This window comes from Madurella fahalii, assembly GCF_045866475.1.
Source record: "Madurella fahalii IFM 68171 DNA, scaffold_1, whole genome shotgun sequence".
NCBI lineage: Eukaryota > Fungi > Ascomycota > Sordariomycetes > Sordariales > Madurella > Madurella fahalii.
This window is the reverse complement of record NW_027263971.1, coordinates 9,498,333-9,522,278: the sequence shown is the minus strand read 5'-3', so window position 1 is coordinate 9,522,278 and position 23,946 is coordinate 9,498,333. Positions and strand designations below refer to the sequence as shown.

Sequence of the window (23,946 nt, the reverse complement as noted above, 5' to 3'; positions counted from 1 at the left end):
GAAAACCGTGTTACCTCGGTTAAGTATTAAGTCAACGTACCCACTTTTGGAACATCCCACATTCGGAACAGTCTTAACTTTACACCGCTATTTTCACCCACTTACTTCAACTTACCACAACGCAGTCAATTCTAGCCCAAATTACCCTATATTTTAACTACTTCTTTATTAGTTATCTACAATGTTCTATTGTAAGCAAGATATTCAGGAGGCCTTTACTTGTCTTGAAAAAGGCTGGTCTTTCCGTAAGATCTAGACCTACTTCAGAATACCACTCTCAACTTTATATAGTCGAACTCGAGGTCAACAATCTAGAGCAGAGGCATTCGAAGCCCACTAAATCCTATCTGAATTACAGGAGGCTAGATTGACTGAATAGGCCTTAACTCAGGAGGCTCTAGACCTCCCCCCGACCTACATGCAGTTACAGGAGTTTATAGGCCGTATCCTGGGTCTCGATACTGTTACAGGGTTTTCGTCGTAGTCGTGTAACTGGTGACCTCAAGGGCGTCAGCCTTAACGCTGAGATAGGTACTTTATAAACATTGACATGATCTATGACAAAGTAAGATATAATGATAGTTGATTGAGTGAAGGTCCTCTGAGGACAAATCTGAAGGGTCTTTATAGGCGTAAGCAGTGACCTCTAGGCCGTCATCTCTAACGGGATATGGACCCAGACACTGCAGAGCAGTGCTAGCCTCCGCTACGTAATAGATACAAAGCCTTCAGCAGTTAGGAAGTCTTGGGTATAGCGGTTCCTATATAGGAATCTAGTCTTAAAGACCAAAAGAATTTGATAGATAGATTTAGCCTAAATTAATAGAGCTACTATACTCGTAATTAAAGAATAGTTCAAATAACGTAATTGATAAGCGAGATGTATAGACAAGCAAGATTTACAGTCCCCACCACCCTACTACAATAACCCTCTAAAATACAATAACAGCAGCATCAACCAACTACAATTACATTAGAAACAGCTGAATCAAACGATTTTATAGCCTCTTAGCAGATCCGGGCATTGTGGCCAGGCTTACCACACACACCACAACACCGTATCTTCGTACAAGCTCTATCCCCACTACTACTACCCGGCTATATTTCTTCAACTACCTCTCTACCTACAGCCTTCTAGGCCAGTAGATCCTGTGCATCCTATATACAGTAAGTGATCCTCCAAGCTATATACACGTTCTTTTAGCTCTCCAGCACTTGCTTAGTACTTCGTTGGCCTTACGGAGCGAAGAGACTGTGATGGGCTGAGCCTGATATAGACCTCGGCAACCCTCGGCCATGTGTGAGCTCTCTGGATGAGGCCATTCCCAGTTTGTACATAGCACGCGTCCGGACTACGTCGCTTCCTCCGATAAAGGAAGGACATCGTCCTCGCATCTTTCTCTTCTCTTCTTTCCTCTTCTTCCTCACTCAAGGATTCTCGTAGCAGAGGAAGCACCAATTGCAACACATTGCTGCTAGCCCTTTACACTTATATACCCACCAAAAACAAGAGGGAGGGTAAAGACAGCTAAATGCCAGATAGACAAGATAGACAAGATAGACAAGATAGGCCTACGGCAAGTTCCAGCCCCCAAGGCACTATCCTAGCAGCTGTGTCCCTCTAATCAGAGGGATCCTGCCCTCTGGGGACTGTTTTCCCCAACTCAGTAGTAATAGTGGTAGTTCAGTAGTTTCTTGTATATTAGTCCAGGTAAAAAGAAGGTAATAGATGGGGTGTGGTTTTTGGTGTGAGTCTTACAGACTGTCCGGTAAGTGGGGTGTCCGGCAGGTGGGTACGTTGACTTAATACCTCGTACAACCCGCTCACTACCTTTGACTTCCCCTGGGCCTCAGCCGACAAAAAACCCCCCTATTCCTATAAACCCACGTCGAGCAAGTCCACTACTCCTCCTCCTGGTCCTCTAACGCGATATCGAACGTCGCAAGTAACGTCGGCACCACCTTCCACACCTCCATCAGACTCAAATTCCTCTCTAGACAGATGTTTAACCCTTCACCGAACGTCAAGCGTGCTGTATTCCACAGCTTTACCCTTTAGCCATATTGTATGTCTAACTCGTTCAATTTCTGGAGCTACCTGTCTGGATTAAAGTTGTCTGCGTCGGGGTTAAAGATGGATTTATTGCGGCCGACAATGTTACGGGTTCATGCCTACAAGGGTCCTTGCGGGCAAGATGGAGCCGTCAAGGAGGGTAATGCCCCCGGAAGGAACGATCCAGTTCTATTATCATTGAGACGGCGGGGTGGCAACGTAACGTTTCGCGGACTACGGCGTCGAGATAGTTTGAGCGGATTTCGGATTGGAGTTTGCTGAAAACGAGAGGGTTCTGGAGAGTGTGGTAAAACAGAGCACGCATGATGATAGCCGTGGTGTTAACGCCTGCAATGAGGTTGAGCAGGAGATACCGCGATGACCTTGCCCTCGTCGACAAATTTCAGGAGAGATGGATTTCGGCTCGATGAAGTACTGCAGGAAGTCAGGCTTCTCGAGAACGAAGTTCTTGTCTTCATCTTTAAGACGGGACGCCATGCTTTAAATGGCGATATTGGTGACGTTAGCGATATTGGGTGGGTCGACGGTGTAGATGGGGTTTTTGTCGAGCCAGTAGTCGAGCCAGGGCATTTGACTGCAGAGACCGAGATAGCGATGGATTGGTCGGCTATGGCGAGGGCGCCGTTGAAGTCAGAGCCTTTTTTCATGTAGCCGATCTTTTTTCTGAAGGTTACGATACCGAGGAAATCCTAGGCGTCTGGGTGGTCTTAGTGGATTGTATGGAGGATGGAATGAGCCAGAGCTTACAGCATCCAATCCACCCGCCAAACTCGTAGACCTTACGTAGCGTTCTGCAGGTGACCCAAAAAGTCGACGATGACTTTGTCTATGTACAGATCCATTGCTTTATCTATCGGGTTGGCCGACAATAAACTCAGGAGGCACAGTAGAGATATCGCTAATAACCATTGTTCTTAACGCTTCATGATAGGATGGCAGACAATTCTAACTACAAGCGCCCCCAATGAATTATTGGGGAACTGTCAAGCTCTCTGTATCTAGGTGCTTATCTTTATTTTCCCATTGACTGAGAACAGGGGTTTTACAAATAGGTTGGCAGGAAAAACTATTGATATAGCAAGGTAGCTAATTAGAGCTCGCACCTATCCTAAAACAAGAAGATAAGCAGATATATACAAGTCCACGATAATAGACTCAGGGACTTGCCGTAGCCTCACAATCTCGTTATCCATGAGATTGTGCGAGTCTTTCATGCTGGCGGACAACGCATACTCTCGGCTCTGGAAATGCGCCCGTAACCAGGGCGGGGGGGTTAGCATGAGCAGCCATGGCTCCAATGGGTCAACTGAATGAATCACCCTTCCCAATTCTTAGCCAGCAAGCACCTCTCTACGCATCTTCCCCGGTCAGCAAACACCCTGCAGATGGCCCGCGGTGCCACCTTGGTTTTATTGGTCTCGGGTGATCCGTGTGCTTATCCATCATCCTTGAGTTGGACACGCCTTCCCCGATCTGTCGGGAGCAGCGGAGACGCGGTCGGCCATAGCCAATCAAAAACTGCTGTGGCGATCGCCCGAAGGATGAACTTGTCCAGTACGAGCCTTGATGGCCGGAAAGCGGGGTGAGCTGGCTCGGTAGACCGGGGGAAGTGGGTACCTCGGTAAATGATATATCTTTTGTCATGTCATCGAAGCAACTGCCCCCTTTCATTTCTCTCTTGGCGCAAGCACAGTAAGGAAAGTAGCGCCGGAAAAGATGGACCGTGATAGGACATCGGTGCCAGCATCAACATCGGCAACGGCGGCGACATCCGATCCTATGGACGAGCCAATTCAAGTTGACACCACGGTTCGTCCAGCCATTGTGTAGCCCGCAGCCCGCTAGTTATCGCTTCTGACGCGACCTTTTCCACGGTAGCTGGACGACACCGACTCGGCGATTGACGACCAGCTGTAAGTCCCCGACGACTAGGAATGGAAATCATCGGCATTTACATGGTTCGCTCCTCTGACTTTGGTGATGGCTTGCAGCTCTTCATTCACCGCGTCGCTGACGTCCAGTGTCATTGATTACCCTATTGAGTATGGCAGGCGTTACCACGCTTTCCGGTCGGGCAGTCTGCATCCCTGTTCCCAATTGTATCGAAAGAGTGCCAATGCCCTGAGACAGTATATCCGTTTCCAAACGACGAGCTCGAGCTCAGCCGTCTTGACTTGACGCACGAGATGATGGTTAAGGGCACCGGGGACAAGTTGTTCCACGCCCCAATCGAGGAGAAAAAAGTCAAGAGAATCCTCGACGTGGGAACGGGCACCGGAATTTGTGGGTGGCACAGGACCACCCTTCTCTGTTCTTTTAGCTAAGTGTTACGTTGGCAGGGGCCATGGTCATTGCCGACATGTTTCCCGGCGCCGAGGCAAGTTTTGAATCTGTGACGATGCGTAGGATGCATCGCCCACTTCTTGCACTTACTGACTATGGCTATCAGGTACTTGGAAATGATCTCAGCGCGATCCAGCCTACCTGGTAAGCCGCTATGTCGCATGGGAAGTCGCCTGTAAAGCCCATGAAGAGGTGCACTAATGTCTCATCGCTTATCCTTAGGGTCCCCCCAAACCTCAAGTTTGAGATCGACGATGTCGAGAGCCCCTGGCTACATTCCGCACCGTTCGACTTCATCTTTACACGGTATATGGCTGCCTGTATTGCTGACTGGCCTGGTCTGTTCAAAAACATATATGAGTACGGGCTCCCCATTGAACTCGATCTCCTAGGACTAGTCGAACTGACCTTCTCCTACAAATAGCAATCTCAGCCCCGGCGGCTGGGCCGAGTTCCAGGACTTCGATCTGCAATATTACTCGGAGGACGGCTCGCTCAAGGAGACGCACGACGTGCTGATCTGGGACAACCTCTTCCTTGACGCGGCGAATAAGACGGGGCGAGAGGTCAGCCCGGGACCTAGGCTGGAGGGGTGGGCACGCGACGCCGGGTTCCAGAACATCAAGCATCAGCGCTTCAAGTTCCCTATCGGGCCTTGGCCGAGGCACCTGACCCTCAAGCAGGTCGGATTGTACAATCTCCGGCAGATCGAGAACGGCCTCGAGGCATTCACGCTCCGACTCTTCACAGGCGTGCTCAAATGGCGGCCTGAGGAGGTGCAAGTGCTGCTCGCTAAGGTCCGTAAGGACCTGCGGAACAGGGATATTCATTGCGCCGTTGATTTGTGAGTGCGCCTGTCCTGTTCCGTCCTTACTAATATCTCTCCCTATTGTATCAGCAATAGCTATGAAGCTTCTCTTAGCTAACGGGCGAGATAGCCACGTCGTGTATGGGCAGAAGCCAGAATAATGTTCCTCCGGGGATTTGCCATTGAGTCATGTACTTACCTTACGTAGCGATATTGCCATTGAGTTATGTACTTACTATCTTGGCGATAGCCCGCCGTCTAAACAACCCCTACATTCTCCACTTCATAGGAGAGGGCCCCTTCTACCGGTAGCCTCCCTCCCGTCGCCGCAGGCAACTGCGCGGATACTGCTAGGAATTGATTCCACAGCAACTTCATTGATGGACATTACCACGGCAAGAGCGACGATGCGGGGCTAGATGGTGGAGCGGCCAGTACGACCAGCACACAGGCCATGCCTCGGGGCAATTTCGGTGGATATTGGAACCAGGCACGTACTGCTCACGGTTGGATGCATACGAACTGCGGGAGCGGCACTGCCAGAAGAGTATTATTGGCTACCCTAACCGCTGTTGGTCGTCGACGCTTGTAGACGCTTGGTGAAGAGCGTCTTCACCCCGCCTTCCTCGCGTCGAAGCATTACCCGGAGGCATTCGCAGTGGATGTGCCGCGGACAGCGGCCCCGGAGCGCTCCATTTTGTTGCCCGATATCCACCACTATCTGGAAGCAGTGCCACGTGCCTGGCGTACCCGTCTGGAGAAACTCACGCTAGCGCGGCGCGTAGCCTGGGCTGTACGCAGGGCGCTCAGCTTGTAGTACAGCCTTGGCGATCCGGGCTTAAGTGGCCCGACCTCCGTAGGCTCGATCTGGAGTAGGTCCGAAGCTATGGACTGCATGAGCCTCACCACTCGGTCCGCGGCGGGTCGGACCGCGATGCCTCTGCTCGCCATCACTGCGGCGCCGCTTGCGAGACTCGCATCCGTCCGGGGATACCACTCCGCTGGTTTTGGTCAGCTGCTCCTCGAGGTCCAACAGAGCCTGCTTCCAGGGGTCTCTCTCGGACCGCAGCTCACAACGCTGGGATACGGCCTCCTTCGCTTCGACTAACTGCGCCTCGAGGCTTGAGAATGTTGCCCTCAACGTAGCCCCGTCCGATTGCAGATCGGCGATCCTGCGGGTGAGCTTGTCAGCCCCCTCGGCGTGGGAAGACAGCGCAAGCTCCTTCGCCTGTAGCTGCTTGGTCAAGCCTGCCACCTGGTCGGTCAGCGTCTGCACTACAGCATTCGCCGCGCCGTTCTGTGCATCCGCCTCCCGAGGCAGCGACGTCTCTTGAGAGTGCCGAGTCGCGCTCGACCATCACCTCGACGCGGGACTCGAGTTGCGTCGCCTGGATCGAGTAATGCTTTAGCGAGTCGCATAGCTGATCGATCCTCTGCACCATCGCCGTCCCTGCCGACGACAAGTTGCCGGCAGCGTTCTTGTGCGCATCCTCAAAGTTGGTTTTCAGCGCATTCAGCATGGCAGTGTCCTTGACCACGTCGCTCTTGAGATTGCCTATTCTGACGCGTTCGGTAGTGTTGGCAGCCTGCGCTCTGGCGAGCTCCTCTTGGCCCGCTTCTATCGAACCTACCCTGGTCTGAAGGCCAGCCTCCCTCGTCCGAAGGTCAGCATCCCTGGTTTGACTTTCAGCCTCCCTGACATGAAGATCAGTCTCTCTGGCGTCGATGGCCCCCCCGCCGGGCCGTTGTTAGCCCTCGGAAGTCATCGTGGACCGCCCGGAGGGGGCCGAGAAGAGCCTTTGCGGTGCTCAAGTCCGCCACCTCGAGCCACATCCGGACAGGCAAAGTGCCGTGGGCTGCGCATTCCAGTTTCGGTGTGATGACAAGCCTGGCCACTTTGCGCACAACGGGGGCCAGGACCGCAGTGGAACGGCAGGCGCAACGGACAGAAGGCGGGTAACAGTAGACAATGGCAGGCGTCCGTCTCGGGGTGCAACCTCCCGGCAACACAAGGAAGCAACCTCTGCCAGTCACAAAACCGACAAGCAGGAATATGCCAACCCACGCACAGTCGTTCCTCGGGCACGGTGGAGTCCCGGTGCCCAACCAGCACAAGATAATAAGCGACAACTAGAGCTTGCTCGAGAAGTTGCGGCGAAAAGCAGCCGCTGTGGGCAGACTCAGCAAAGACGTCGCCCCCTAGGTTGAAAGCCGTAACAAGACGGCCGATCAACAGGTTGCCGAGCTCCAGAAAGCCCGGTGAGCATCGAATCAGGTATCCAGACCAACCAAGAGCTGGAGAACGCCCTGAGCGACAAGCAGATGAAGCTTTCCGCGGTGATTGCGAGTCGTGCTGGGCAGGTCGAAGTAGCCAACAAGCTGCCAGAGACTGTCGGGTACGAGCTGCTTACATTCACCTCGACCTACCTTGGGACCATGCGTATATAAAGATGGCCATCGCCTATAGTCAGCAGACGGCGGACGATAGCATTACCGGCCCCGCAGCCGCCGAGCTGACGCGCCGCCTGGAGGCGCTCCACGTCGACCACCAGAGGGTCCTACGCGAGAACGACGAGACCATCGAGGCTGACCTCGCGTCGGCTAGAAAAGATGCTGCGGCCAACGTTTTGCTGGCGTAGAAGCACGAGGTAGCCTTGGCAGCACAGACGAAGCTTGTAGAGGACCTGGGTGTGTCCGAGGAGCAAGCGGCGGCGTACCTGGAGGAGACTGCAAAGGTGTGCGACGAGGGAGCAGACAGGATTGCGTCCTTGGAGGCTGTCGTGGTTAACGAGGTTCGGCACTGCAAGGCAGTCTGTCTGGAGAACCAGGAGCTCTTAAATACCAGCAATCCCCCTGCCGGGCGGATCCGGGCCCTGCAAGACGAGCAAAGCCGCTCACGGGGGAAAAACAGGGAGCTGGCGACCCGGCTGGCCTGCATCATGTAGTTAACCTAGCTCGACAAGGATGTGGCCGCCGCGAACGTCGAAGAGCGCGACAAGGCCATCCGCACGATCCAGGCCAAGCTTAGCGAGGCCGAGGACGCGGTAGGCAAACATGTCCGCGAGGCCGCGGCTGCGATGGCCGACGCCGGACGTATCAAGGCCCTAGCGGAAGACGACGTTGGCCGCGCAAAAGACCTCAGCGAGACGGAGCGCAGGTTTGCTGAGCAGACCGACGTGATGGCCCGTATGCAGGCCCAGAGCCGGGCGTACGCCGAATCGACGAGGATGCAGACGCAGCGGATCTCGTCGCTGACGGAGCGTATCGGCGAGCAGGACCGCCGCTTGTGGGTTGTCATCGGCGCCGTGGCCGGCGTTCTCTGCAGCTCCGCCAAACCCCCTTCGCTCAAGCACGAGATGCGCTTCATCGACGGCGCTAATCTCGCTGCGGTGGCCTCGAGCTCCGCGCCGGTTCAGCGCCGCTTCCTCGAGATAATAGACAAGGTGTCCGCTTCGGCGCCTCCCCGTCCGCCCCGTCTGGGGGGCGTCAGAGGTGCTCGCCGTGAAGACCGCGCTTGTGACGGTTTGGCTACAGAACCTCGTAACGATGCCCAACGCAGAGGGTACCATTGGCCATGTCATCGAAGTGATCTCCGGCGTCAGCGTCTCGTATATCGCGACGAGAGGATGAGGCAGGGGTCTCGAGACTCGTCCGGATCTCCGCTTCGGAATCCGCTTCGGGATGAGCAAGAGGGGCTCGCAATGCACCATCAGCTTTCTCACGTTGGTGTCCACCGAGGCTATTAGCCACGTCGTGCGCCGGCTGTTCCAGTCCGGCGTGGATAAACAAATGCTGGACCACCTGCGTCTGCTTCGGACCGAACATGAATTTGCAGGGGGAGATTCCAGTCTTCGGTAGCTCTCACATACACATACTTGACTACCAATTGGACGCCGAGTGTGACCATGCTACGTGAATGGATTTGCCAGTATACCGCACCAAATGAAAAGAATACGGAATCCACACACAAACCCGGGCCCTCACCGCCAACATTGTCTATCCTCTCCTACAGTGTATGAGGCGCTAGAGGAGTGCCGAGAAAGACTCGTTGAAGCGACGCTTCAATGACTGTTGCTTACGAGCGTGTATACATGAAGTGGGCGAAGGAAACCGAAGAGCTTCACTTCTACATACACAGCCTTTTCCAGAGATATCCGAGCAGCTATTTGGTCGATGCATTCTAACGTGAGGTTGAAGAGCAATGGGTCGCCAGAATATCAGCGGGGCTTGGCTGTATCTTGGCACACAGTCATATCGACGAGTGGATGTGGAGTATATAATGCTGGAGTGGGAGAGTGATGAGTTTTATGGAGGCGAGGGTGGCTCTAGCCAAGGACTAAATATTCCTGTCTTCAACCTCCCAACCGGTGTCCCTCCTCGGCCCGCCATCCCCGTTCCGTCCAGGCACCTGGAGGGGACGCAAACTCTAGTTGTGCTTTGTTGTCTTCCCTTTCTTCCTCGGCAGCGGTTCAACTGGTTGGCCCCATCTTGGTTCATCCATATCCTGTGACGGAGCGGGGCGCTTTTTGGGGTTTGGTCGCAAGTCCTCCAACCCAGGTAACTTGGGACTTGAGGGAGGTCCTTTGACATGGAGGGTACTCGAGGGTATGTCTCCATCCTTAGGTTTCTTCGGGTATTCCGAGCCCTTTCCATCGTAGGTCGGCTTAGTACCTATTTGTTTATTGAGTTTAGGGTCGTCGCTGTGCCTATCAAAAGCCAGCCGTGGTCCTTTCCCGAGGTAGTCGGGGTCCCAACGCCATATCTTGTCTATCCTCCCCTGCGGATGCGTGAGGTGCCAGAGCTCGAAATCCTGCCAGAAAGACTCGTATTGCCCGCCATAGGGGTACGCGAAGTCGGCCTCCCGTGGCATAAGTACATGGGCCTGCCCGTGTGCCAACCTCGCAAACCATTCCGACGACGCTGCATCCTTGGACCAATCGAGAGTCTCGTCCTCGGTCTGGAGGGATTTGTAAAGAGCTTCTTTTATGGTGAAGTTGGCGGAAATGATATCTTCCCAATTCGTAACTGGCCCGGTATATTTGGGCTGACGTCCCCGCGACCGATCCCATGCCTCCCATCCCTTGAGCTTCACCGGCTCTTCAAGCGACAGAACCTTATTAAGCCACTCCCGGAAAATCTTGACATCCCGGGTACTGAGCGCTATACCTTCCTCGAAAAGCCAGTTTTCCGTATTTGGAATTTTCAAGTCGATTTCCTTCACCTTCTTTTCCCACATTGGTAGGGTGATATACTCGGCCCATTCCACCTCGATCCTTTTCCGTCCGTTAATCTCAACGTAGTCCGGCCCACTCCCAGTCGATTCGATGAATTTAACGTTGTTAAACGCCTCGAGTTCTTCGTTATTATTGCCATCGTCCTCGTCTGCCTCGCCTGTAACGAGGGAGACCTCTCTCACCCATGGCCTCTCGAGTCGTTCATTTACATGCCTCCGCGAGCCTAATGTTATCGAGCGCGACGACCCCACTGATCTCCCGGTGACTAGGAGCGAAAGGGACAGTAGTAAAAAAGCATAGACGTGCAAGTCTAAGTAGCAAGACCTCATAATGGGCAAAAAGATATTAGAGAGGGACGTTATCCGAAAGGAGGAAGAGGCAGGGGCAATACGAAAAGCGATGGCCCCACTGGATATCGACTCGCGGTTCTGAGAGAGCGGCGTTGAACAGAATGAGAGTTGAAGGTGGATGAAAAGAGGGAAGAGGCGGAAAAAAAAAAAAAAAAAAAAAAAAAAGAACCCAAGCAGACACCGGGAACTGTAAGGTTGCCTGTAGCTATTTCTCTTCAAGGGTGTTGCATGGACCTTGGTGTAGTAGCCGGCTTCAACGCGCGGTCCAGAATGCTGTCATATTAGCGCAGCTAAAATGAATGGTGAATTGCGAGGCATATCGAGAGATGGTGAGAATTCTCCCTGTAGCAAATGCCTACCTTAGCTGCATATATACCGGCGGTTGGTTAGCATGGCGTCTCGGCTTCTCGGCCGCTCTGACTGCGCCTCCGGCCACGCCAATCGCCCACGGGCCAAACAACGTAAGACAAACCGCAAGGCCCACGGCCAGTCAACCGCAGCGCCCTAAATTGACTACAACGGCCAGGTCGGCCACGCCAGCCGGGTTAACCGCAAAGACTAGGCTGATAGTAACAGCCGGGCGGACTGCAACGGCCGGGTTGATTGCGACGGCTCGGAACAACTGTGCCGTGGTTTGGCTGTCTTCGACACAGGCTCGAAGCGCGGAGAGATTTGCGATAGGGCGGTGGACCGGACCAACCCCATTTCCACCCCCAAATGGTGGCCCAAGACGGTCTGTGGGCCTGAGCGAAATCAGTGGGCATGGCACACGTGCCCATCTGAGCTGCTGAGGAAGGATGATGGCAAGTCATGTGATGATAAGATATGGAGATTGCTCGGCGATCTGTGCGCTCTGCGCCACTTTCTACACGCCAACGGGCGGAGCCACACTGCCTCCCAGAATTGCAAATCGCCAACTAGTGTATACTCTATCGCTTTGCTTTTTCCCCCGCGTAATCGCGTATCACCGGGCTCAGGCACATCTAGACATAGGCTGGGGCGAACATAGACGAGGGCGACGTAGTCACCGACGCGATCACCGACGCGATCGTGTCCGCGGACTCCGCGCTGCATTAAACTGTCGAGTTCGGCGATGTGGCCATGGAGATGAGGCCAGACAGCAACTTCATCATAGTATCATTGCTCTCACGTCTAGGTGCTTGTTCGGCTACCTCATGTAAGGTGCCGGCGTAGCTATAGTTATATTCGTAGATGCAGAGGCATATCCGTCCGTCGTGTTGCTGGCCATGCACAATTCTGAGCCGACAGGGGTGGGCAACATCATGCGCATGTGCTTGCGGACTGCGAGGGATGTAATATCATGTCGGTCGACAAGCGCGTTTATATGAAGTTTACTTGGGAAAATCAGGACGCTCATCGACGAGGAGTTGGCCATCTATGGTAGTTACCAGGGAGACGGACTTGAACACCGTCGGCGGCAGCATTATCACGTTGGCTGCCCACCCCGGGTTGCATCATGAATACCTCCATATAGTCCAGCCTATAAACGTACCGGGACGAACCAGCGAAGAACCGGCTCGTCTATATATTCGTCGTGTATAAGGCCAAGGCTAGCACGAACAATAAGGCTACTCTCGCAAAGCTAAGCGGCAAGTACCTACGTTCCCTGGAACCCCACGTGCTATGCAATGCGAGCAGTGATGTTGGGCTGCTGAGGTATACCATTGCGAGGAGCGGCGTGCCGAGTTCGCCATCCCGAATCAGTAGTACGTGTGCCAGGTTTAACATATGCATCTCCGTCGTAAGCTTGGACAGGAGCTACTAGTCGCCACTTAAGGGTGACTGGGACAACGCGAGAATTGGGACCGCAAGCCTATAATCATCTTCTACCCGCTCTCTTTATACAATGTAGACCGATACAATCGAGTCTCTTTGTACCATGCCTCCGGTTATCTAGCCGTACGGTGCTTACACGCCATTCTTGGTCGCTCCACGGACTCCACGGTGGACCCTACGCGTCCCCTCCGCCTCCTTCCTCTTGCCCTTACCCTGCTCCTTCCCCTTGCCCTTACCCTGCTCCTTTCCCTTGCTCTGCTCCTTTCCCTTGCTCTGTTCCTTTCCCTTGCTCTGCTCCTTTCCCTTGCTCGTGTTCTGCTGCTTGCCGGTCTTGCCCTTTCTCCTGTTCTTACCACCTTCAGGCATAGGATGGTGCTCGGCTACCATGTGGGTGTCCCGAGACGGGAGGATATTGTCTACTGCCGCGGGCTGCAAAGCGTCTCTGGCCGCGACTTGTCCGGCCCTGCTGGCGGCGTCCGAAGCGGCTTTGATGTAGGTGAGGGCCACACTGCCAACGAGGAGGAGCTGCGAGTACTTTATTGTGCTTGATGGACGATGTTGGAATAGTTGAGAAATAAGGTGAGTCTCAGGGATAGCTGGAGAAGTTGGGGCATATTGTCGAGAAAGGAAATGTCTAACTGCGAACCGATACTGAGAAGGAAGCTGTGTATATCTAGAATGACTTGATGATTGGGAAGTCGAAGTCGACGCCGGTTCGAGCTCTCTCTTATACCGAGGATCCTCGGCATTTGAAACGTGGTTTCCTAGGCCGCCGCGTCTGGGACTTCGAAGAGGGAACGGCTCAAGGCCATACCTGAAGGAAGAACAGGTCAACGGAAGGGACAGATTCCTAATTATAGCTCAAGTAGCTGAGGAGCGAGGTGAAGAAATCGCGGTATTTCTTAGGCGAGGGAAGCGCAAGAGTCCGAAAGTGGGATAAGATTGGCGGGTGGGGATTGTAAGTCGTGCCGCAGAAGCGCCGCTGCGCACCCTTTGTGTCACTTCAGTCCGAGCTTGTTTGAAAGACAGGCATCCACGGAGAAAACACCCAAACTTAGTTATCCACACATGGAACCGGAGAATTTGAAAACATGCTGGGAAAAAAAAATCCAAATTTAATTATCCAGACACGGTCCGGCGATTTGAAAACATGCCGATCGAGAAATATAAAAAGCCTGTTCAGCTGTTCGGTTTTCAAGATTTCCCACACCATCATCAACTCAACACCATCAAACATCATGCAGGAACCGGCTTCCTCATCGACAACTTCGCCTCTACACTTATCAAAACAGCACCATCAAACACCGGGCAGGAACCCTCTTTCTCTTCAACTTGGACTTGATTTTATCCAGCAACATCGCGACCCTGCTTAGTCATCAATAAGCGACAACCCCACATCCAAAATGAAGTCAGCCCAGCTCTCTTCCGTCTTCTTCCTTCTATAATCCACCACACTTGCATTTGCCATGGCGACAGACAAGACAGGCTCAGCTCCCGAGCCACGTGACGTTGTGAAGCGCACCGCGGGCCCCGTCGATATCACCTTGTAGAACGGCCCGGGAGACGACGTAAATCTGACATGTGACGACTCCGACCCCGACCTTGGAGTGACGTGTGAAGATTTGCCATTCGGCAACTGCTGCATGGGAGAGGACAACGATGTTTTTGACAGCGCGGATCACAACGAACCGGCCAGCTGGACGAATTTCGGCATCTACGCTGGCCTACCTAGTGACCCCTGTCAGACGGTTCTCGAGCAGAAGAAACAAGTCTGTCTTGCAGGAAGTTCGATTGGAAGCACTATTACTGGAGCTGCTGTGGAAGGAACCGCCTCTACAAGGAAACGTGAGGATAGATCGGCCGTGGAGAGACGATTTGTGCGTGCAAACAAGTATACACACCGGGTCAGGGACACGGACTATCACTTCGACATCAACTCGCCACGAGGGGAGGAGTATCGCAACTTGACGTCCAGGGAGGCCAAACGAGCCTTTTTGATCAAGTACGGCGAACCCAGGCCTACTGTGACCAAGAGATGGTTGGTAAAGAGGAATAGCGAGGGCGAGGCAGCTTATTAGCGGACCGCTGGGAAATAGACTGTACGGGCTAGACACACTCATTAGACGGGGATGCGGGTATCTAGGAAGCTTCGGCTTGTACGTATGCTCTTTCATTGCTTTGCTTTACGACGGTTGTCATCTGGATTCGGTATATCTTTCGTTATTGCGTTATCAGAGTTGGTATAGTCGAGGGTTTAGTCAAAACGACAATAACAGCCTTAGCTAGCTATCTACTAGACCGATGAGATAGAATTGAAATCCGTTTCTCACCAGATTCTGAAAGGTCTAGGCAACATAAATACCGAGTCGACTCTCGGCATTGGCCTAGCTAGCGGTAAAGATGGGACCGTTATAACCGCCTTTCTATAGTAATCGATGTTTCTACGCCTCTGAAACAGACCCGTTGAGCCAGAATACCACGCTGGCCAGGCGCTGTTAAAGATTAGATGCTGTTAGAAAGTGACGACCTTCTTTTTACCTAGCACAGGGCAAGGTGAGAAGCGGAAGGTTGGGATGGAACTACTTAACCTGTGAGAGCGGGAACTCCTGCAACAAAGAAGTACGGTCGATAAGTGCAGTGGTAGATAGGTAGATAGATAGAGCAGAGGTTCTGGGTTCAAATCGCAAGTGCAAAGCGTTTTTTCAGTGTGGGTGCAATTGATCGTGTGTTTTGATTGTGTGTGTGTACATGCCTGCGTAACTAACTATCATCTTTCCATGATTTGGAGACGAGGGCGGGCCTCCCTCTTATCCTTATTTCTTTGCATTGAACTACTGGGATCCAGATCTACGGATATAGGTCCGGACGTATATAGATCCCAGTAATCCGGGCTCTCGGATCACGTTTGATCACATCGGATCACAGTGATCCGGATCCTTAGATACGGGCCCAGGTTCCAGGTACAGGGATACGAAACTGTCACATATACTGATCGCTGTGATCCGTAACCTCGGATCACAGTAATCCGGATCAGTGTCTGAGATCTGGCTCCAAAGAGCCGGGTTCTTCATAGTTCAGTTCCATAGACCTAGATTTCAGCGTCTCAATCCTGTTTCAAGACTAGTCAAATCAATTGCAATATATAGATCCATTTATATAGCCAAGAGGATATTAGCCTAGGGTTAGAGTTATATCTTAGAGATATATATATCTCTTTTTATATTTTCTAAGTTTATATCTTAACTGATGCTTTAGTGGTGAGCTCGCCCTTTACAACTTGCGGTAGATAGGTACTACATATTTAGAAGAGAAATCTGAGGCGTATAAGTGTAGTAGACTTGAGTCTAGAAGGGCGAACAATGATACACAGACTTGATAGACCTTTTATACTCGATATTGTAGTACGTATCTAATGTTTTGTTAGCATACACTTTACACCGTTTACTTATTATAACACAACCACGTCGTAGTGGCAGAGTCGCAGTTTAACCTGACTTAATACAACAGCTTCAAATCGGCATAAAGTAATGTATTTCTGCTCGCGTAAATGGCAATTAAAGTTAAAGTAGCTTTGCACACATAGAGTTGTGTGGGTTATATCCTTCGCCGTCTCTACGCTATCCGCTCCAGGACTCTTTGTTAAACTACACCAATGCCAATGGCATATCTACCTCCACAAGCCTCTATCCTGTCCAAAGTAGGAGAAAGAGAGTTTCTACGAATATTTATATGCTCTCATCGTCTGCCGTAATTCGTTATTAGTAGATGCAATTGTCACGGACGTGATATAAGCAAGTGGTACGCAGCATTCAATCATGAAGTAATTGAACTGGTGGATCTTTTGGTCTATTAGCAGAGTGGTCACTGCGCGCACTCTATTACAGCAATACCTCATCTAGCGAAGTATAAAAAGTGATATTCTTGCTCTTGATCTAGCATTATATCGAGTTAGAGAAAGGCCTCTCAGCATGTAAATACTTTATATTAATACACAATAAGAGAAGACATATTTAGGAGCTCTCTTCAATAGGAAATAGATGACTTTAACTCTGCTGCCATTAGAGCTCCACAGTGAACTGTCATCACTAATTAACCTTATTGTGTAGAAAAGTGGAATACCAAGCGTTACTATAGGTCAGGTTCCCCAGTTATTGAATGTTTCAGTAGAGCTATAGACCAAAATTCGTATAAAGCCTAGGAGTATATGTCAAAAGGGTCAGGTGCCAGTCCAAAAGGATCAGGATCACAGGATCTAGTGCAGGAGCTAAACTCATGTACTCTATTGAGCTAAGGAAGACTGGCAGCTAACTGCGCCACTGTACAGACGTCATCCTGTACGTGTATCTCGTCTATAAAGGAGTAAGTTCTCTAAGAGAGACAATCAACACAATCAAGACATACAAGATCCTCAACTGTCATTTCCCAAGATTCAGAGGTGCCGTGCTATCTGACAAATACAACTCTTACAACTAACAAAATAGTCCTTTTGTAGTAGACCTGTCCGGACCATGGCAACTCCCTATCGCAATAGGCTCGGAAATCGCTGTGATATCTAAGGCGCTAGGGTAAGCATAGTACTTTCTACTCGGTATTGTTATACTAATCGACCTTAGAAAGCAAGAGTAAGATGGACAGTACCCCTATAGCGAAGTTCGGGAAATAGCTCTTTATAAACGTAGTCCTTAAACGCGTTACAATAGACGGTTCACCGCCCACTTTTGTAGTACAGTTTACCTGGGACCTATATACAATACATAGAATAGGGTACCATAGGAGGAGAATCGAGGCTCCGTTTCCTTAGCTAAGAAGTACCGCCTAGCGAAACAGACGAGTATACAGGCTATGAAGGAAGAGAACCCCCTAACCGACTCGAAGCTAACTTCAAGGAGAGCGAAATATATATCGGAGGACGATACAGAAATCTACTAGGCGAAGGAGCAAGGAATATCTTGGTTCGCGATCGCCAAGCATTCCCCAGAGTATACTGCTGGAGCAATTGATATGAGATATCATACTAAGCTCAAGACCCCTAATCTCTCTCGAAGCGGGGCTTGGCAATTATATAATCACTTTCGGGCACCCTCCCTAGTGGCTGACAATCCAGGGGGGAGGAAGAGTAGGAGGTAGAGGAGATTCCTGACGACAGGAAGCTGGATAACAGCAGCCTTGAACTCCTTATGAAGTGGAAAGGTGGGGAGGAGATATAGGAGCTTTACAAGAACGTGGCGGAGACGGAGGCGCTTGATAGGTATAAGCGCCTTTATAGTCTGGTTAACGTATTTGATAAGCGAGCGGCGAATATAAGCGAGCGGCGAATTTTCCCTGCGACGCGAACTCTCCACCTTCAATCCTCAATTCTACCACAACAAGCCATGGCTACCCCCTCAAAAGAAGCCAGGATACTCTTGGCTCTCAAATCGATCCAAAACAGCAAAAAACCCAATGTTCTTTCCACAGCCAATATCTACAACGTTCCAGAAACAACACTTCGCTATCGACGTGCTGGTCGTCCTTCACGACGCGATATACCAGCTAACTCACGCAAACTTACGGATCTAGAGGAGAGTACGATTGTTCAGTATATAAGTGAGCTCTGTATACGTGCATTTCCTCCTCGGCTTTGTTTTGTGGAAGATATGGCCAACCGACTACTACGCGAACGCGACGCCCCCCCTATCGGTAAACGCTGGGCTCACAACTTTGTCAAACGCCAACCAGAACTCCGGACGCGTTTTACGCGTAAATACGACTACCAAAGGGCTAAATGTAAAGATCCAAAGGTTATTCGCGAGTGGTTTGCACTTGTATATAACACTAAAGCCAAATACGGTATCCTTGACGAGGATATGTATAACTTTGACGAGACTGGGTTTATGATGGGTATGATTACTACTGGTATGGTAGTTACTACCTCTGATGGCTTTGGCAAGGCCAAAAAGGTCCAGCCTGGTAATCGTGAGTGGGCTACAGTTATCCAAGGAGTGAATGCCCAAGGTTGGGCTATCCCACCATTCATCCTTTTAAAAGGGAAATATCACCAGGAGAGCTGGTATCGAGAGTGTGGTCTTCCAGCTACCTAGTATATCGGTACAACCGATAACGGCTGGACTACCAATGAGAAAGGCCTAGATTGGATTCGGCATTTCAATCTTCATACAGCATCCCGTACGAAAGGCAAATACCGGCTCCTAGTCCTCGACGGCCATGAAAGCCACCATTCCGACCAATTCGAAACCTACTGCCAGAAACACAGTATTATTACGCTTTGTATGCCTCCACATTCCTCGCACCTCGTCCAACCATTAGATATTGGTTGTTTTGGGCCATTGAAGAGGGCTTACGGCCAACAAATCGAGGAACTTATGCGTATGTATATCACGCACATCACTAAGTTGGAATTCCTTTGCGCGTTCAAAGAGGCATTTTTTACCTCCTTTACCAACAAGAATATCCAAGGCGCCTTTGCTGGAGCCGGCCTTGTACCGTACGACCCAGAAAGAGTGATTTCCAAGATGGATATACGGCTCCGAACTCCAACTCCACCAGCCTCAAGCCCAGATACGGCACTACCTTGGCTATCCCAGACGCCACAAAACCCCCGAGAGGCCACCTCACAGACAAACCTTATTAAAGGCTGGATATCTAACCATCAAGGCAGTTCTCCAACACCTATGCTGGCTGCTGTGGACCAATTGGCCAAAGGTACAATGGCCGTAATGCACGAGGTGGCTCTTCTACGTACGGAGATCTCTTTACTACGTAAGGCCAATGAGGGGCTTAGTAAGAGACGGAGGGCCAAAAAAACACGTGTACGGCTTGGAGGGTCACTTACCGTACAAGAGGTACAGGATTTACTGGACCAGAAGGCTGTGGATGAGCAGTTAGTCCAGGAAACACGGCTAAATAGTCGTGGTACAGGGGGGTCTGGTACGAAGGTTCGGTGCTGTGGTCTATGTGGCAAGCCTGGCCATAATTCACGTACGTGTCAGGAGGCTGAAGAATCATCTGATTCATCTATTTCTGGTTCAATTATTGTTATTTCCTAGTATTGTGGTTGTGTAATTGAGGATAGTTGTGGTGGAGTGGTAGTAAATTCGCCGCTCGCTTATATTCGCCGCTCGCTTATCAAATACGTTACTGTAGATACTATTTGAGATTTGCCTCGAGTTGCGTAATAACTTCTTCCGGTACTGGCCTAGCATTCGCCCCCAGCCCAGACGGCGACAAGACCTACATTTGCGGAACACGGACATGTATATCTTGCGGTGTTCGAGACTTCGCGCCTCATGACGTCAGGCGAGTGAGTGAGTGAGTAAATTTTACGCCCAGTCGCCTCCTACTGAGGCATCAGGCTCTAAAAGCGAACTGTAACGAACTACTACTTTATATAATCCAAGACTGCTCTACGGACCTCTGTGTTTCCCACATCCAGAAGAAGTATCTCCCAGTGCCAGCAAGTCCTTTTAACGGCGATGCAGCTGTCGGGTTGTTGACGAATAGGGGCTATGCAGAGCAGTCTGTTACTATCTCTTCATTCTCTCCCTTCTACCTGTCCTAAACCCAGGTATTTTGTGTGTTTGACGAAAGCGATCGTAGCTGCAACCACCTTCAGATTGGGTCGCCACTTTTTACTTAGCTCGTCAACGTAAGTCCTATCTAGGTTCTTAATGTCGTTCTATCCACCTAGCAGGTAGGATATCACATCCTGTCTGACGAGCCCGGAAATAATACGCAGTACTGCTGGCTTTCCTTTATTCGTCTTCTTCTTGGCATGTAGTTGTCGAGCTGTTCTTTCTTTATGGGAATGTCTTTGCCCCCCACCTTTGCTTATGAGTAGCGCATTCCGTGCAATTTGGAGCTGTTGGAGCGAGTTTGTCACTGTTGTTAACGGGTGGTAATAGAGCCGATGTCGGTTTCAATACACTCATCGATATCCATGGGATCGCACATGATGGCCATCCTGCTGCGGGAACAATGAAACCTGGTAGCAGCATAGCATATAAGCTGGAGGGATGGCATAAAGATGAGGACGTGGCAAGCTTATCTTGGCTGTATAGCATGGTCATCCATGATCCCGGATGCGGTTAAGTTGTGATCGGAAATCCGGGCTCCTGGATGGCCCGGCAGCAGGGAATTTGCTGTTAGAATTGGCGCCGCTTTCATTAACGTCACCCACAAAACCCAAACTTTTACCCGAGTGACATCACTATTTAATATGTCCATAAGAGAACATTGTGAGAGTCGTGTCTGGTGAGCTGAAGTTGGGTGGGGTTGTTGTCGCAAACTACTAACTACACCAAACACCCAAAAGGTGGGGAGCTCCACGATTGTTAGTCGTAGAATGCTAAATCTGCATTTTATCTGACAGTTGTGCCAGCTATATACGTGCAAAGCACATACTGGAGCCCTAGTTCCAAGGCGACAAATGCACCTTAAGCCTGATCAGAACCGCTACGTCGGCATCATGCACTTCTATCGCAAGTGCACCGGTAACCCGGATCGGTAGCCGCTCTTTTGCCGTATACACCCGGGCGGTAGCTACGGTATGACTTTTAGCCGATTTGGTAACCCCTTACAGATACGTGACTGCCCAAATTCCGGGCTGTTTCCCTAGCGCCTGGATCCGGGCTTCGGGATGCGCTAGCAGGTGCAGGTGCATACAGTGCCAACTAAACCATCCGTAATTCAAGGCCGCAGCTCAAATCTCCTGAGGCAGGGATTTAAAGGAATGCTTGTAAAGTCTCTCTTCATTATTTAATTAATGCTCGGATTTACCCAAAGTACCTCCAAAAACTTCCAAGCATAAATTATTATCCGTTGAACTCTGTACATCCTGGAGACGCCGCACAAAATGTCGTATTTCCAACATCATCCCGGTTTGCTGGGCGCTGATCCCAAAACGCTTGGCCAGTAAGTATCTTAACGAGGTTTTTAATGTGTTGCTTTTTAGACTCCTAGCGACGAAGCCGTTCAAATTTGTTGTGGGACACAATGCAATAGTGTTTTTCATCCACCAGGGCGTCGTGTCTCGTCTCTCGGCCCCGCTTAACGCTATCGTCAACAGCAAGGCAAAGGAGTCCCAGGAAGACTGTGTCATCTTGGAGAATATAGACGCTACCGTTTTCTTGCGTTTCGCCCAATTTGCGTATACTGGTGCTTGTGCCTCCTCAGGAAACCGACGGAGCTGGTCCTTTCAAATTGCCTACTCTCTGGCATCCTACGAAAGGGCCGTAACGGATAGAACCAATGCCTACGGTCACTCCGAACTCTGTGGCCGGTCTAAACTGTTCGGCGCCAAGCGCAAGTGGGACATGTTTGCGACTGCGATCTTGGAAGCGGAGATGGTCCGTCCGCGAAGAAGCGAAATCTCATTTCTGAGTTATGGCTAGGCAGGCTGGCGCAAGGGTGAGCATAAAGCAAAGCATTTGGCCAACCTGAGCCATCCTCCGCGATGTTCGTCGGAAATGTAAAGATATGTGATTTTGCTGAGCGATTCTCCATCCCTTCGTTTATAGAACTCGCTTGCTTGCACTTGGTCTGGGGGCTAGTGCATTGGACTATCTTACTGTCCGCCTTTATTCCAGAATTTGGAGCACTCGTACGCTGCGTGTATGGTGAGCGTACGATCAGGGGATGTCAGCTGCGGCAGCTGGTGGTACAGTTCGCTGCCTGTGTGGTTGAGGACGTGCTTGGTCTGGTAGGGTGGCCACAGTTGCTGGCTGAGGTACCTAAATTTGCAGCAGATCTGATTAATTAGATGACGGATCGATTTGGTTGAGACCGTACTATTAAGTGCGGGAGATTGCACTATGAAGATAACCAGCTGGAGCGGTTGCCGGAGTGTGATCCCGAATTCCTTCCGCTACTATCTCTAATGGGTATGGACGGCCTTTTCGAGTTGGTATCCTTGCTCGACGGCGAGAGCGTAGCGCTTGGTCCTGTGAGCCAGAAGTGGTGTGCAATCGCCTTTACTAATGTCGCTATGCTGCGTATTCACCCGAGACATTAGAACGGAAAGACAGTAGCCAAGGTCTGGATCCTGGAGCTCTAGAGTATATAAAGCCCCTCTCGCTCCCCCGTCTCCTCCTTACTCCTGCCGTTCGTCAGTCTTCGCCCTCCTTGGAACCCGACAAACCGGTTACCTGACTGCGACCTTAACGCTCGCCTTCTTATAACTATCCTACCATCCGGAATCACTGTTCGCTGTCTTAATGTAGAATGGCCATCACCTATGTGCAACGGGAAGACCGTCTCCACCATCTTACCAGACTTAGGACTTTCAATCAAAAAATGACATTTGTTCCCGCGGCCATCGTCATCTCTTCCATTCGTCGGTTCTCTTAATCCGGAAAGGAAACCTCTCTTCTACAGTAGCATTAACAAAATGCGCCGGGCTGTTAAGTACACCAGCCTAACAAAAACACACCACTTCATCCTTAATTTGCGGGATGCTGGCAAGCTAGTTCGGAACTACACCCAAAACATCGACTGCCTAAGGTGGGCCTCTCTACCGAGCTTCTTGAACGGCCTCGGCGATATGATTGCTAAGAATAAGGTGGCCATTAAAGGGATCTGGAGTATGTTCAATACAATATTGTGGAAGACCGATAACGACCATCTTCGAACACCTCGTGCATGGAGATAGATGAAAGACGAGGTTGATCTCGAGAACGGCATTTCGTTTGACAACTACCCAAACGCCATAAATGATGATCATCGTAGAACGACCCTACAGGATTCGCACATTTTCAACCTTCTCATCGATGGCCATCTTCCGTAGTCCGTCAATCGATTGCCCTGAAAGACAAGCATCGCCCACAATACGATAACCACCCTGGCATACTCGCAGTATTACAGGCCTGCTGCATCCGAAGAGAATTGCAATTTTGTCCCCTTTCCTGGTCTGTGGATGTGCCCACCCAAGATAACCTCTTTCGGTCATGAGAAGTCGCATACGGGATCGAATTGCGCTGAAGAAATGACGCGCATTCTGAACCGAGTTATTTTCAGTCCCCAATGAGCTCCACCTCTTCGTCCACCACTCGATCGTCCGTCCGTACACCATGAAAGACCGGTTCTCCGCAAGCCAGATACAGACTGAGTTTGGTGGAACTGATGAGACGACGGTTGACAGCTCCTCCAATTGTTGTGGAGTCTCTATACTCCAAAGTCGATAAAAGTCTCCGGGAAGGCCGCCTGATATCTTGCACTGAACGCCAGGGACTAATTCAGTTGACACCAGAGTTTGGTAAACAATAGAAGATATCTCATCCTCTGAACTATAGGGCGTTGTTAAGTTGTGTGCGATCGCAATTTCGTGGGCGGAAACGTCTCCAGAAT

At 50.9% G+C, this 23,946-nt stretch overlaps 4 protein-coding genes across 4 annotated transcripts; 2 read left to right on the top strand and 2 right to left on the bottom strand.

Annotated features, from left to right (window-relative positions):
- Nucleotides 1-3,790: 3,790 nt before the first annotated feature.
- On the top strand, nt 3,791-5,386 carry MFIFM68171_02566 (Secondary metabolism regulator LAE1; the record flags this gene model as incomplete). Its single annotated transcript, XM_071057988.1, has 9 exons — nt 3,791-3,883; nt 3,953-3,987; nt 4,066-4,151; nt 4,205-4,357; nt 4,414-4,451; nt 4,524-4,561; nt 4,640-4,777; nt 4,842-5,261; nt 5,356-5,386. 9 exons carry the CDS (start codon nt 3,791-3,793, stop codon nt 5,384-5,386), a joined length of 1,032 nt encoding a protein of 343 aa, XP_070914089.1.
- A 401-nt stretch (nt 5,387-5,787) lies between these two features.
- On the bottom strand, nt 5,788-6,897 carry MFIFM68171_02565 (uncharacterized protein; the record flags this gene model as incomplete). The annotated part of the gene is made up of 5 exons (XM_071057987.1): nt 5,788-5,946; nt 5,994-6,226; nt 6,300-6,522; nt 6,587-6,785; nt 6,857-6,897. 5 exons carry the CDS (start codon nt 6,895-6,897, stop codon nt 5,788-5,790), a joined length of 855 nt encoding a protein of 284 aa, XP_070914088.1.
- Nucleotides 6,898-7,675: 778 nt separating this feature from the next.
- MFIFM68171_02564 (uncharacterized protein) lies at nt 7,676-8,855 on the top strand (the record flags this gene model as incomplete). Its single annotated transcript, XM_071057986.1, has 4 exons — nt 7,676-7,849; nt 7,892-8,017; nt 8,180-8,717; nt 8,785-8,855. The coding sequence occupies 4 exons, from the start codon at nt 7,676-7,678 to the stop codon at nt 8,853-8,855; spliced, it is 909 nt and encodes a 302-aa protein (XP_070914087.1).
- A 796-nt stretch (nt 8,856-9,651) lies between these two features.
- Nucleotides 9,652-10,461, bottom strand: MFIFM68171_02563 (uncharacterized protein; the record flags this gene model as incomplete). Its single annotated transcript, XM_071057985.1, has 1 exon — nt 9,652-10,461. One exon carries the CDS (start codon nt 10,459-10,461, stop codon nt 9,652-9,654), a length of 810 nt encoding a protein of 269 aa, XP_070914086.1.
- Nucleotides 10,462-23,946: the final 13,485 nt, after the last annotated feature.